This window comes from Corvus moneduloides, chromosome 6 (assembly GCF_009650955.1).
Source record: "Corvus moneduloides isolate bCorMon1 chromosome 6, bCorMon1.pri, whole genome shotgun sequence".
Taxonomy (NCBI): Eukaryota; Metazoa; Chordata; class Aves; order Passeriformes; family Corvidae; genus Corvus; species Corvus moneduloides.
Window position 1 is genome coordinate 61936136 of NC_045481.1, and position 15141 is coordinate 61951276.

A 15141-nucleotide genomic window follows, 5' to 3' on the forward strand; every position below is an offset into this window, starting at 1 on the left:
CATTCCCCTTTCACCTTGCTCTGTTCTGTTACTGTGAGGAGGTGCTGATCATGGTAAGCCACACTCAGCAGTTTAAAAGTGAGCTCTGGTTGCATGTCTGTGATGGAGTTTGCACCAGAAACCTCAGCCAACTCTCACAGTTGTTTAAAGAAAGCCTGGAAAAGACGACGCTCAGATTTCAGTTCTTTTGCTCCATTCCTTTTTCCTTGTAAGTGAAGGAACAGTCATCACCATAAAAAAAAAAAAAAACCAGATCTATAAACTATAGCTACACATCTGATTTCCACTTGTATCAAGCTGTATTTCTGCCTAGTCTGGTGGCAGCTATTCCCAGTGTTATCTCCCAGCATCCACTTTAACTGTGAGCACAGAAGATACATTCATTTTCTCTCTTGCAGAAAGAGAAAAGGGAAATGGCACATTAAACCCACACAAGGAATGCAGAACTTCTCAGGCAACAGGCTCACTAATGGAAATCAGGGCTGCAACGTGGGGTGCAGGACTTTTTAAAAAGAGATCTTTCCTCTCCCTTGCTTGTCCCCAGCGTGGGCTCCCAGCCCAGCAAGTGCCATGCCAGGAAGGAGCAGGAGGAGGATGCGGAGATTTCAGGAGATGTGTGGACATGTTTCCCTCTCAGCCAGAAGAAGGTGGCCATCCTTGGTAGCTCAGCCCTGACTGAGGCTGTGTTGGCACCTCATTCACTAATTTCTGTGGGGTAAGTTCCACAGGAAAGCTGTCCCTTCCCTTGCATTCCCAGCTTCCCCCCCTGAGCACTTCGCTGTGGAAAGCAACAGCCTCATGAGAATCACAGAACAGTTTGGCTCGGAAGGGACCTTTAAGACCACCCAGTGCCACCCCCTGCCGTGGGCAGGGACACCTTCCTCTGGACCAGGTTGCTCCAGCCTGGCCTTGGACACTTCCAGGGATGGGGCAGCCACAGCTTCTCTGGGAAATCTGTTCTAGTGCTTCGCCACTCTCTCAGGAAAGAATTTCTTCCTAATATATCCAATCTAAATCTCTCCTCTTTCAGCCTGAGGAGATAAAACACCTGAGCCACACGGGCTGCAAAGGTCACAGAATCCCTTGCAGCATCGCCTTCCAGCACCTCTCCACAGCACAAATCCCACAAACCTCATTAATCCTTTGTCACAGTCTGACCTCCTCCATCACCCTGCCCCTTCCGGCTGCTTCTGCTCCACAACCCATCCTCCTGCTCTGTCAAAAAGGGCTTTTCCATCTCAGGGGAGCAACAGCTTCGTGGTGACTGTTATTATTTGTTATTATTTGCAAATAATAAGCAGAGACAGCAACAATTCCCACATTTAGCTGACAGTAAGTAGATGGTCACACAGTTAAATAAAATATGTGAGGAAAGTCTCATATAAGGTGCCATGCCTGACTGCAAAATGGGCCTGTGGCAAGAAAAGGTGTTATTTGCAGGAAAAATTATATATAAAATCCTTTTAGTTGTCTTTGAATCGAGAGAGCCTCCAGCTCTGTTCTCAGTACTTGCATGTACTCTGGACTTCTCTGTAACCAGTCTTGGTGGCACAGAGGGAAGTCTGCAGCTGGGTAGCACTTGCAGTAGCTGTGATGCTGATGCACTACGAGAAAGACCAAAATTTCATATCCACAAACTCTCAGGCATTAAATTGGTTTCCACTACCATTTGAGTTACTTTTCAGAAAGGGAAGAGGAAAAGAGGCTGAACAAAGTCAAATCAAGTAAATGTTTGCTTAGTCAAAAAAAAAAAAATCTAATTGTTACCCCCAGCTCAAAGGATTGTTTATATTTCTGGAATTTGAAATGTGTTATCCCAGAAGTGTTGATGCAAAGGCACTTTTTATCCCTTTCAGCTAAAATAATCACTGACTCTAAGGTAGAACCTCCCTCTCTGGTAGCATCAGAAGGATCCAGTGGAACATAAGAACCCTCATTCTCTGAAAGGCACCTCACTCAGCTGAAGCCCCGTTGAAGACTGTTTTTAAGCTGATACTGGGCTCTGTGAGGAAATGCCACCCAAATTATACCTAAATGAACTTTTGCCATTATTGTAACATACAACAAAGCAAGATGAGCATGAAACCACTGGCATAAGAATTCCGTATCCCCTTCCTTCCCTTTGATTCCACTCCTTCTCACATTCCAGACAACTTTGTTGCACAACACAGCAGATCTCCCCTGTCCAGCAGCATTGTTTCCACCCCACACAGTGCCTGTCAGTTTGGGTGCCTAGGGTCAGGGAGAGCAGAGGAACAGGCAAGGTAAGAGGCAGTGTCAGCTACATGACATTTTGTTTTACTGACTTGAAAACGCCACTGAAGATCCATTTACAACTACAAACAGCAAAGAGAAACCAACAACTGCATCTCTTGACAATGTCCAAGTCCTTTTCTACTCTGAACAGCAGATTTATATATATATATATATATATATATATATATATATATTAGGAAACAGGAGAGACAAAGCCTGATTTTTAGATGAGTAGTGAGTTAGAAGTGTTTGGCCAAAACATGTGAGCTCTGGTTCTCTCCAGCAGTGCTCAGCTCTGATGTCTCCCTGATTTTTTGCAGCACTTCAACCACTTGTCCTGGTGCAGCTCCATCTCTTCCACATTTGACAGGAGCTCTGAGTCCAGGGCAGTGGCTTCTCCAGCCTGCAGCCCCCAGCTGCGATGAAACCTTAGCCCCAGCCCTCTGCTTTATTCCATGGCTTACAATACCTACATGACTCTAATTAGTCAGGATTTGCTCTCCAGTGGGACAGAGCTGCAGGATATTTGCCCAGAATGCCTGCTAGGTCGCATTACTCCCTCTACTCACTCTTTGGTTCAGCACACACGTACAGAAGAGAGAACTTAAAGAGCCTCTGCTCCATCACCCAGGAGCAGCTCCAACACAGCTTCCAGGCATGACCAATAGTTCCATGAAGGGACCAGATATCCCAGAAACAGTTTGCTTTGCTTTTAAATGCAATCCTTATTTCAACTATGGGAAGATGTGCAGAGCCAGCACCTTGATCTGGAGGTGCAACTCTGCGCTAAGTCACTGCTGAACTTGCAAGTCTGCCTGGCTGCTGGAGCTCTGTGAGGAAACAGCTGGCTTTGGTGCTTCCAGTTAAAATATTCACACTTGGGCATGGCCCACCATGCTGAGAATGAATAACTATACATTCCAGAGAGTGCAAACAACATAAAGGAACGTGGCAGGCCAGCATGGTGGCAACTCACCTGATGTGCCTGTGCTGCTGCCTCTTGGCATCCTCTCCCAGCCTGTTGAGGGATGGCGAGCGGCTCCGGGAGGACGGAGTGTAACTCGCCACAGTTTTTACAGTTCCATTGGGATTACTCTGCATCTGTTGGAGCAGGTGAGGGGAAAGGCTGCGGTGTGAAGAGGCAGAGGAGGAGGCTGACCACTCAGGGAGGTTGTTGATGTTCAGGTTGTTGTCACTGTTGGAACGGAGCAGGATCCGGGGGGCTGCCAAGGTGCTGGGAGGCCTCCTCCTCCTGTTGGAGTAGGTGGGAGCCTCCCTAAAGGGCACTGTGCAAAGAGAGACACGGAGGGTGAGCTCAGATGATTTCACATTCATGTTTGTTTACCACCACATGCAACATATGGCATTGTTTCTTCTGCAGAGACAGAAACTCCACCTTGCCAGCAGAGCTGATCAAATTATCTTTAGAACATCATTAAATCAAAAACAACGGGCAACGTTAACCTGTTTGCTGGCTCGAATACACGGTGAGGCAACACCAGTGCCATGAGCCTGCTGAAGAGTCTGAACTGTGCTCTAGGAAATGGGAAACACCTCATTATTGCCAAGTTTGAGGCTCAGAAAGTTCATTTTCCTGCTGTGTTGTCACGTTCAGACAGAAAGGCATAGAATAGGGCTGCCCAGCAGAATTCCTGAGGCATGGACTTGCAGCTTCCATCCCCCAGCTGGCACCCAAACTGGTCCATCTCAAGTTCAGGCCTAACCTGAAATCTGTGAACAGTCACCTTATCCCCATCTTCCAGGTTAAGAATCGAGGACACGGCTTCCTCTCCTGGCAGAACTCTATTACACTGCTGCAATCCCTAGGCATTCCCCTCTTTCTAATCCTGGCATTCCTACCACATCCATTACTATTGTATATAGAGCATATTACCCCAGGGTAATACGCCGGCTGCGTCACGTGCCGCATCCCAGAGGGAACACCACTGTATCCAAAGGCTCCAATGAACTCCTTAATGAAAGAGCCACAGCACCAAACCAAGCAAGGGCAGTACAAATCTGACTCGGAGCAGAGGGTCCAGCCCTCCCTGCGTGTTCCTGCTACACACGAGCACTCACACAATTTTCCACATCTCCTTTCCCCGCTCCAGTGGGTCAGTCTGTTCCAAGTGTGACTTAGAAGGCAAAGTCCCTAATAAAAATGCACCCAGTTATCACCAGATGCGATGGAATGTCCTGCCCTATCATAAAGGATTCGACCCCAAAACTTCATGCTGGCCTTGATCCCCATTATTGCACCCGCCCTCATTAATTTCTCTCGGTGGAGCTCACGGGGTCACAGGACCTGAGCCAAAGTGCAGAGATTTACATCTGAAAAGTCACAGTGGCATAACTAACAAAAGGCAGCCAGGCAATATCCTGAGGGCTTCACTGAGCTCTTGTAACTCCCAAAGAAAAAAATCATATTTAAATTAGGAAAGAAGCCCCACAAAGTATCATCCCTCATGTCTAAAGTGCCAGTAAGTGCCATTTATAAAGAGCCAAAATGTTTACTCATTCAATACCCTTCAAAACCACACAAAAAACAGAATAAGAATGTCTGTCATACTGTGCAAGTAAATAAATTCACATAAATATGAATATACATAGGAATCAATCTGCCTTGCCTTGAAATAGAGCCTTTAATTGAGAGAACAAAGCAAAATTTAAGGTTTCAGAGCAAAACTGAGAGCATATTTATAGCATAAAATAGAGATGAAACTGCAAGTAAAGGAGTGGTTTGTATCATTTTCACCAGAATCAGTTTATGATTAACTACAATTCTGAATATTTTACAATAACATCCACTGGATTTCCAGTGAGCTGAAACTTTCTCTAGTAAACAACTGGAGAACATCAGAACAACCAAGCATGGGAGCAGCGTGCACAGAAAGTGCTTCAATCCATTTCCATGTTTCCTTTGAAATAAGGGAAGAAGCCTTTAAAAGCTGTTAAAGGGGACAAAGCACAGAAGTCCAATGCTTATGCTAGAAACTGGCAGAAACTCTGTATAATTCTCCTGACATTTCAAGTTTTTCCCCATTCCATATTTCTTTAAGGTTTCAAAGCAGCCGAGGGTGTCATGAGAGCACCTTGGTGCTTCAGATGTCACAGTGGAAGCCCCAGTTAGTGCTAACTTACAGCAAACTCACAGCATTTATCTCCAAAACTGGCACCTACAGACCCTTAGGCTGGTGTGTGGGGCAGAGATACGACGTTTCTGCATTCCTTTATTTTTGGCATTTGGAATACGGCTCCAGAAATTACTTCATCCAAGATGGGGATCTTTCCCAGGTACAACAAGGGAGAATTCAGTCAAGGAGAAAACCCACAAACTGAATACAGGGGATGTTTGGCACACTCAGGTGTGCTACCTGAAGGTCTAATGCTGTCCCCCCCAGGTCACCAAAGTTTGCCTTGGATTCAGTAAAACTTGGATCTGACCCTCAGATCTTGATTTCTCCTGAAGCTGAAAGCAGCCTGCCCAGCCCTTCCAGCCACAGGCTGAGAAAACGAAATATTGCCCACGTTTTGGGGGTGTTTTCTGGGACTCTGGAGGGGCTGGTGGGATCTCTGCAGGTGGGAGGGGGAGGGAGGACAAGGACAGGGTGCTGGGGCACGGTGACAGCGCGGACAGCGAGCCGCAGAGCACATCTGTACTGACAGATTGGAGCAACCACCCTCCAGGCACCAGAGGAAAGGAATTCTTTTTCCCTTACACACCTCAGGAGCATTTCACAAGCCCATTTAAGAGTTTAGCTTTTGCTTTGCTGTTAATGTTCTATTCTTGAGGAGAAAACTACGAGCAAAATTAGTCTTTACTACAGGAAATAAACAGGGAAGGGGACAACTAATGACACCAATTGATGTGTGTCTAACACAAATCTTTTATAGAAAGAGTTAAAAATAAGCATTTCTGTGCCTGAAGTGATTAATATTCCACCCAACTGTTTCTTTTCCCCAGAAATCTGCAAACTGTAAGTGGGTGGATATTTTTTTAGCTCCTTCTTATCAGCATTATTTATATTATTTTCACAATTAAAAACCAGAACTACAACACAAAATAATGAAATCCAAATCTCCATGCTTTAGTCCCTGTTGGACTCTGCTTTTCCCCAATATTTCACCACGTTTCAGAACTGCAAGAATAACTGTGGCAAAACTTGTTTGGGAAAAAACCATTCGATATAAAATGACATGAAAATGCCTGAACTAATTCCATGCCCCAAAAGTTTAAATTTATCATCCCTAAAAGCATACTTGAAAGTACCACATAATCCTTCCTCCAGCTCTCTGAATTCTATTCCTGGCAATTCATACATCTGAAGGGGCAATTCGGCACCATTCACTGACAAAATTCACCTAGGAAAATCCTTCTGTAGGAAATTCCAAATGCATTTCTTAGGGAACAAAAACATTTTTATAACTACTTGATTCTTCAGAGAAAATCCTGAAAGGAATAAAGTCACATCCAGCTTTAATAACCACTTGCCTAAATGGACTGTCTAACATCAAATAATTTTGAAAAAGAAATCGCAGGAATTGATTAATTATAGAGTCACTAAGCCCATCATATTAAATGTACACAAGACAACACCAGTCTGAAACATCAAAGTGTTCTGCTTTCATCGCTTACCTTCTTTCTTTGTGAAGGCATTTAACAAAGACTTCATTTTCCCTTTTTACTTTAGCAGCAATCCCCTCATTATATAACCTTTGCAGGGAAGAAAGAGGCAAAAAAAAAAAATATAAAAAATAATAATAATATATTTTTAAAAAAAAACCAAAAACCAATCAAGCTACCCAATTTCTATGTGTTCAGGCTGGCTGCACCCTGACATAAGCAGCAGGTTTCTGGGCACTGTGGAATTGCGAGCATAGCTGGGCATGCAGTACCCAGCGTTCTGGTGACAAAGCCCACCCCACATTCTGTCTGTCAGCTGGGAGCCAACTGTGCACAGACTGGAGCTGCTCAAAAAAAAAAAAAAAAAAAAAAAAAAAAAGGAAGAAGTAGAAGAAGAAAAAAAAGGAAAGCGCTCCTGCTCTCTCCCAGCATTAGTCATGTGAACCTGCCGCCGCCACAGCCCCGCAGAGCACACGCTGCTCCCGCTCCCAGCCCGGCGCTGCGGGAGCGCCGCGGGGCCAGCGAGCTGCGGGGCGCCGGGGGCCAAAAATTCCCATTTGCCAGGCGGCAAGGGGCACTGGAGCAGCCGCGGCTGGGCACGGGAAAGCCCAGCCAGGGCTGGGAGCTGCCGGGGACCTGCCTTTCGCTTTCAATTTGCACAGCTGCCTCCCGGTGCACAGAGCATCCCGCTGCTTATTCGCTTGTTGCTATTCATTTGCTTGTTGCTGTTTACTCACTTTTTGCTATTTATTTCCTTTCCCCTATCTATTTCCTTTCCCCTATTTCCTTTTTGCTATTATTTCTTTTTTCCCCATTGATTTCTCTTTCCTCTCTTCATTTTTTGCTATTTATTCCCCTTTCCCTATTTATTTATTTATTTCTTCCAAAGGACCTGAGAAGAAGTGCAAATCACCCCAAGCTTCACACAATGACCACGTTAAGGGTAGAGCCAAGCCTGCCCCTACACAGAATCTCTTCCCTACATTCCCATATTCCAGTTGGAAACAGAAGGGATACAAGCACGATTCTTCTCCCCTCCCCTTCCATCGCGCTGGAATAAAAGAGAATTTCTTTTTGGACAGAGTAAAAATTACCAAAAATAATTGACCAAGCTCGTTTGCTAAATTTTATGCAGATGCCAGGAAATACAAGATGTAACCAGAGAAGTTTGGAAAGTCCCAATTCTGAAAAAAAATAAACCCAGGGATAGCTATGGCTGGCAGTGCAAACATGCTTCCAGAGGACGAGCAAATAACTGAAACAGGCACATAGGAAGGAGGGGGAGGTGCTAAAAACCACAAAAATTTTAAGCATATCTACTTAAATCTAAGATACAAAGATTCCAAAGGATAGGAAATTCACTTTTTTAAAAAAAAGAGTAACCTACATTAAAAAATTGACTTCTAATAGCATAAACTATACAACAGGTAATAAATATTTATTCTATTTCAGGCTTCTCCACTGATCGCTAATGCATCTATTTGGAAAATCAAGGGGTTTCTTACTGAGGAAACTGCTTCAAGAAAGACAGAAAATAAATTACTTAAATGGATTTAATGTCTGTGTGCATAGTGATCTCACAGTTACATAGCACTGAAAAGAATCAGTAAGCATAAATAAATTGAACAGTTTAAACTTAATTTAACATCCCAGTGCTTAATTTATAAAGAAAAGAATATTTCTCTAACATAATTTTACGTTTTGGTTCCATTTCTTTTGGCAAGCAACTACCCTTAGCAGGTGGAACTCTTACCAGCAGAAATGGACACAGCACGTGTGCATCATTGAACACCTTTATTTGATAGGAAAAACCTTCTTCTTGACTTCTAACAGATGCAAGGCTTCCTAAAGAACAACTTTGAACTTTATTCATTAACTTCTAAATGTGTGCATCAGTTAGCTCCACAGAAGTATCAATATAATTTCCAGAACAAGAACTGCTTCACCAGGGCTGTGCCACTAATTTGAATTATAACCCTGTGCGGGTTCCATTTTCCAATATCTTCCTCCAATGCCCCTGATTATATTTGGAGCTACAAAGCACAAAGGAACTATGAGTGCTAATGGAACCCTTAAACTGCTTTTTCCTTTCTCTGGGTGTCAGTGGTGGAAAGCAGTGACGGCCCAGGCCCCCAAGGACAGGAATTAGGCCAGGGAAGGGTTAACACAATCCTGCTCATTCCTGTCTGTTCATATACAGTAAAATAAAAGCAGACAGGCAACTGTAGTCAATCAAAATCAATCCCAGGGGGGATTTTTATTAGATTCTTGCCAGAGCTGTAACATTTCATCATCTGGAGGTTTCTAATCAGTGTTATAAAAACATCCAAAATATGAAAGTCACTTGAAATTATTAAGTTTTGTGGAAAATGGTGGGAACTCTTTCCGACCTACACCATGAGAGAGATCACCTGACGAGTGATTATTTTATTCCATTTAACTGCCTGTCTTTCCCCCAAAGCAGGAAATATCATTCCTTCCTACATGGCAGAGCCCACTGCAATAACCACTCTTGTACAATGGGAAAATGTGACAATCAAGGAAGTCAGCGAATACTCGCAGCTGCAGTTTTTGAGCTTCTCTCATTTTCACTAATAGCTTATTAGAATTTGTTTATTTTAACAGAAGTCCCAAATTCTGCGGTGCTGGGAAATTAAAAAAGGAAATATTCCAGCAGCTTCCACTCCCTCCTGGAAGATTTTCTGCCTCACGACTGTAGCCTCGGTGTTATCACCTCAGGACAAAAACTTAATAATTTGACTGTGCCTATACCCAAGCATAATATAATCCATAAGCCATTAACATCCTTAATCTAAAAATCATGAGGAACCCTCCAAATAGAGGTGAGGTAAACCCTCATTTCCCTGCTTCTTTGGTAGGTGCTCAGAAAAACGTGTGGGAGCTCTGCATGGGGATGTCTCTGAGAGGAAAAGGCCACCTTAAACAGACACCAAAACATGGGCTCTCAGGTTAATTTTGATGAGCATTTCTCATGCATTTGTAACACCAATTTTTGTGGGTGTTTGAGTCCATAACCCCCATGAGGAATCTGTGGAAAATCAGTGACTTACATGCTCTTGAGGATCTATTTTTAGGCACTGAGATGCCCAATGCTCTTATTTAATCATCCCTCCAACACACCTTGAAGGTCCAAGGCTTCTTAGATAATGGTCGACCACAGCTATGATTGCCATGATTTCTTCTTTCTTGATTTTGTCCATTTTGGAGCTTCTGCCAGAAAAATCCCTCTGGCTGGTACATACATCTAGGTTCTTGTTAAAAATTCACTCCTTAGCACGCAGAAATGCATTTCTCTGCACTATAAAACAGGCTTCCCGTATGCTAAGCCACCAAATGGAGAGTTAGACAAGAAAAGAGAGATTCAAATATAGACTGGAAAGAACATAAAGGCTCTTGGGGAAAAAAAAAAGCAACCTAGGCTGCTACAGTGCTTCTACATTACTGACTTATTCCAGAAAGCCAGAAGGTGGTCATGAACCCAGGAGGTGGTGACAGATTCAGAAGGAATCCACCTCAGAGCAACAATTAAACCGATTTTATAACGTGAAGAGTTTGGGTTTGGTTTTTTTTATTCTTTTTCTGAATTAAAGAATGCGTGGAGCTTGCTCAGGGAATTGCAGTTAAAGCAGCACGGAGAGAGAAGCATCTGAGCCCACTGAAATGCTGCCGGGGGAGCCCAGCCTGGGCTGACCTGATGTTACATCTCTGTCAGCAGCATCTTAGCACCCAGCTACTCCTGGTATCAACCCGCTCCTGGCAGGAGCCTTGGGGCACTCAGCCTGAGCTCAAGGGTGGAACAGGGGCAGGAGACTGTGTGTGGGAAAGGACAGCAGAGGGATGGCTCGGGAACAGATGGAAGGAGTCATCAATTAGAAAGGAAAGCAAGAAATAGCAGTGGGAGTTGCGCAGCCATGCGCCAGACACCCCTTCCGTCACCCGGCACCGCCGCTCCCAGACTGTGCTCACTGTGACAAGGCCCAAGGAACCCAGAACCTTCCCAGAACTTCCTGGAAAACCAACGACAAGGACTTGGAAAGGCTCTGGGCTCAGGCACAGCTGTGGGGATGGCTTAATCAGAGGCAATTTCTCATTGGATCTGGCCACAGAGTTCTGCAGGAAACGCTTCACTCATTTTAATAACAAAGCATAGGAAGTGTATGTGTTTGATGGCATGTCCCAAAGGAATTTAAAACCTGATGAATACCCAGTTGCCACACATTAAATTAAAATCACGGGAAGTGAAAATCAATCTCTTTTTTTTTTTTTTTTTGCCACATTCACCTGATTATAAATTAGCCCTCACTAAGATTACAGCAGCAGTGCAAGGAAAGCATTGGAAGAGCTGCATGTGCCTGAGAAGGGAGATAAGCTCACCTTAGGCCTTTACTTTCAGATGCTCACACATCAAGGAGAGACAGAGAATCTTCTGTTTAGATTGCATTAAAAAATTGCTAAGTATTGCTTCAAAACTTGCTACATGTCAGAGCAAATGTCTGACATCTCTCTGAGAGGTTGGAAGGTAATAAGTAGAGAAATTATGATCCAGAAGAGCTTGAATAATATCTTAAAAGAAAAATTACCAGGCTCAATGTGGCAATACCTGCAAATATCTGAAGCTCTGCCTGCAGCAATACAGATTCACCTGAGAGCAGAAATAAAACCTCTGTCCCCAAGGATGAGAGGTGGTTTTGTATGAGGAATCTGGGTCAGGGGTGGAGAGAGAAGTGAACAATAGAAGGTTAAAAGGTGGGGGAATTAAACCCTCCAATTCTCTGTGAAAGGCTGGAATCGGGGAGGGAACAATGGCTGGTAATGAGGGAGATCTTGCAAGTAGCAGCTTGAAGAGAGAGAGAAGCAAAAGCAACAGAGAAAGCTACAATAGCTGACGGGGAATTTAAGAACATGATTGAAATCTATCAGCAAGATGGAAGCAAGCAGCCAATCTGAATAAAATACAGCTGGCTGGTTTCTGTTCTAACAGGTACATTGCTATGAAAGAAGCAACTTATCCAAATAAAGCCATGTATTTTCTATAGTTCTGGTTCTGGAGAACATTCTCCCTGGAATGACAAGGCCAGCTCTGACAAGTCTTTCTCAAGGTTTTATACTCCCAGAACACTCACAGCCCCTCATTTCTATTACTCATGTTTGGGTTGAAAGTAACATCCATTCTTACTCTGAATGATACAATTAACTACAAAAAATATTTGTGCCTATCCTCCATCCATTTGTGCACCCAAATAACAAAGAGCTTTCTCTGCTGGCCGTGAAGACAGGGGAAAATAGAATCTTTTAAAAAGTAAATAGTCCCTGTGAACTCTTTCAAAAAAAGGCAATGGGTGATTTGCAGTCAATAAAACACAAAACTACTTGTTGTAATTGGTTTCTTTAAATACGAACTGGGCTTATTTCAAAGTGTGTTTTCATCAGTAAGCAGAACTCCTCCAGAGTGGTTCATCTTTACACAGCAGCAAACTCTGAGTAACCAGCTCCTTACAAGTGTCATTGAAGCAAGAGATTAACAACTTCTACAGTATCTGGACAGAAAGCTCCATTTAGCTCAGACTATCAACTTGAACTGAAAGCAGTCAAGTGTGAACCCCTGAAGCTGCATTCTTTTACTTCCAACAACAAGAGAGAAAACAGGAATCAAATATAATTATATCCCACTACAAATTCTTCTGCTCTTTAAACAAGCTGGTGAAAGGAAAGCACAATTTCCCCCACTAATAACACACTGGGAAATCTTGTCCTGATGCAGGACCACTCAGGAGGACTGAAGTACACAACAAATTAATTTCATTCCTGGCATTATGTATACACTGAGTTGGGAAAAAATATCACTTAGTATCAGGGGGCTGTGCATATTCCAACCCACGTCATTTATGCTGGACAAAAAAATAATAACAAAGTAGTGTCATTCAGAGCGAGAATTTCATGGCTGGTGGCTCCTGTAACAAAGACTCTTCTGCTAAGTCTGACACTGATGGGTCTCGGATGCAGCACTTGAATTTGTGGTTGCAGCCTGATGTTGCAGAGGAGAACAAGGACAAATGAAACCACACAAGATGCTCAGCAAAACAACTGCACCAATATTGGATTGCACGGTGCTTCCATGTCCTGGTGTTGTACAGAAAACAATCTCATTTTGCCTCGGTGTAACTTTCTTCCTACCAGAAACTCTCCACGAATTCCTTAAATCATTATGTTGTTCCAGGCTTTATTCGGTGATTTGATTTCACTGCTTTAATCTAAGTGTGAACCTCTTTAGTAAATAGTGGGACAAAGCATCTGTGCTTCCGAAAGTGTTGGTGGATCATGTCAGTTTTATTTAGAATAACACCATTTTCATAACTGGAAAGTGTATATCGCTCTCAATGGGGGAAAAAAAAAATAAAGATTGGACTCTTGTAGAAGTTTCAAAATATATAACTGGTCTGATGTTAAAGTTCATGCATGAGTGTGAGGTAGCCAAGGCAGGAATGGTAAGAAAACAGCAGAGAAACAAATTCATAATATTTTGGTTGAGCTCCAGCCCCTCCCTCTTCTCCAACTCTTAAATCTTGGCATTCTTCACTGCCATTTTTCAATCTCATTTTCCCTTCTTCTCATTGCTACAGTTGCCTTTCGCTGCTTCCCTCACCAATTCCCTAAGGATAATCTTCCTGCCACCCAGACCCAAGAGGAAATAAATGACACATAAGAGAATGCCTGGACAGGGAATTTCCAGAAGTTACCACATCATGGCAAATTTACATAAAATTAGCAACCAAGACAAATGGATGGGGATAGAGGAGGAGCTGGACACAAGAAAACAGCATCTAGAAGAGGAAGATTCATGGGAGGTTAAAATATATAAATGCTTAACAATAGTGGAAATCACCCAAAGTTTAATTGTGAAGAGAAGGAGGAGCAATCAAGGAGTTAGTACAACATTACTGTAAATTTTTGCCACCTTATTGCACTTTGAGGGGAATCCTTCCATGGAGTAAAGAATCCAGCATTTTACTGAGGAGACAGAGCTGGGCTTGAGCTGTCAGCAAAGGAACTGGAACTCTGGGAGCTTTTCCTTCTTCTGGCTGGCTTCCCACAGGTACTGCCACTTTATGATGTAGTTAATGACAAAAACCTGCATTGCCACTTTCATTCTTATTTTACAGCAGAGCCCATTTTTATCCTGGCAGAAACACTGGTAAACCAGAAACTAAGCACCAAGAGAACTGAATTGTTGACTCTGCAGCCTTCCTGAAGCCCAGAAATCTGCACAGAGTGAGAAGAGAATTTGAGGAGAGAATCCTGGTGGGGGTTGTGAGTGTAGAAAGCAAAAAAGCAATTCTGTGATTGTAGATTTTGCTTCTCAAACGTGGAGTTAGTGAGAGCCATCATTATGGGACTCCATGTTACCCTCAGCACAGTTATTCCCCTCTTACCTAAGTGACTTTCAAGCATTCCTCCTCTGCTCTTATTCTCATCATCTCAATTCCAAAATGGACCTAAGAACCAAATAATTCACACTGACACTTTGAGAAAAGACACATTTGGGTTACCTGAGCAGAGAGTCTCCCACTGCAAACTTCCAGTTGTCTTCTCTGCTAAAGATGGGAGACACACAACCATTCACCCCCCAAAATATCTTCTCTCCTAAATAGAGGATTGTAAGCTCTATCCAAAGTCATGTTATTAAGCAGGATCTTTAGAAGATAAAACCCAATAATTTAAGCTGATAATTGTCTCGCTATCCTTAGCTCCATTTAGACATTTGGTGTTAAATAGAAACTAAAACATTGCTGACTTATTCATTAAAATAACAGCATTTTAAATTATGTTAGTAGCCTACATTTCTTCATCTCAAAAATAACTGCTAATGAATCATGCTGGTACAACTAAGAAAGGATAAAAAAAGCCTGTATCCGCTGAAACGGGGGTTATCTCTGTACAAATATGTAGGTGTTTGCAGCATTTCTAATGTTCTCGGTGCTGAATCCCATTGAGAAAGGCAGGCTTGTTCACTGAACGGGTTTTGAGGTGGATTAATGATTAAAGTGATGGCACAATACTATCCCTACTTCTGCTTCAAGACGTCATCACGTGCTTGTTACGGCGTTTGAAAATGTCGAGGAAAGGCTTTTTCTCCCAACCTGCCTCTTGATGCTTCCAGCAGATTAAGTTTTGCGCTGACAGCCAGGTTTAGATTTTACGTAACAAGAATACAAAAGAAGGGACTGTTGTTAAATAGGTTA

General features: G+C 43.1%; 1 protein-coding gene across 6 annotated transcripts in view; it reads right to left on the reverse strand.

Moving 5' to 3' along the window:
- Positions 1-15141, reverse strand: part of SHANK2 (SH3 and multiple ankyrin repeat domains 2) — a 277689-nt gene that overhangs the window by 174099 nt on the left and 88449 nt on the right. For 5 of the 6 annotated variants that reach the window (XM_032110838.1, XM_032110840.1, XM_032110841.1 and 2 more), the window contains exon 13: positions 3233-3542. In XM_032110838.1, coding sequence (XP_031966729.1) covers positions 3233-3542 — 310 coding nt within the window. Of the gene's footprint in view, positions 1-3232; positions 3543-6892; positions 7208-15141 lie in introns of those variants that run through there. The other variant, XM_032110843.1, reaches the window with a different exon arrangement.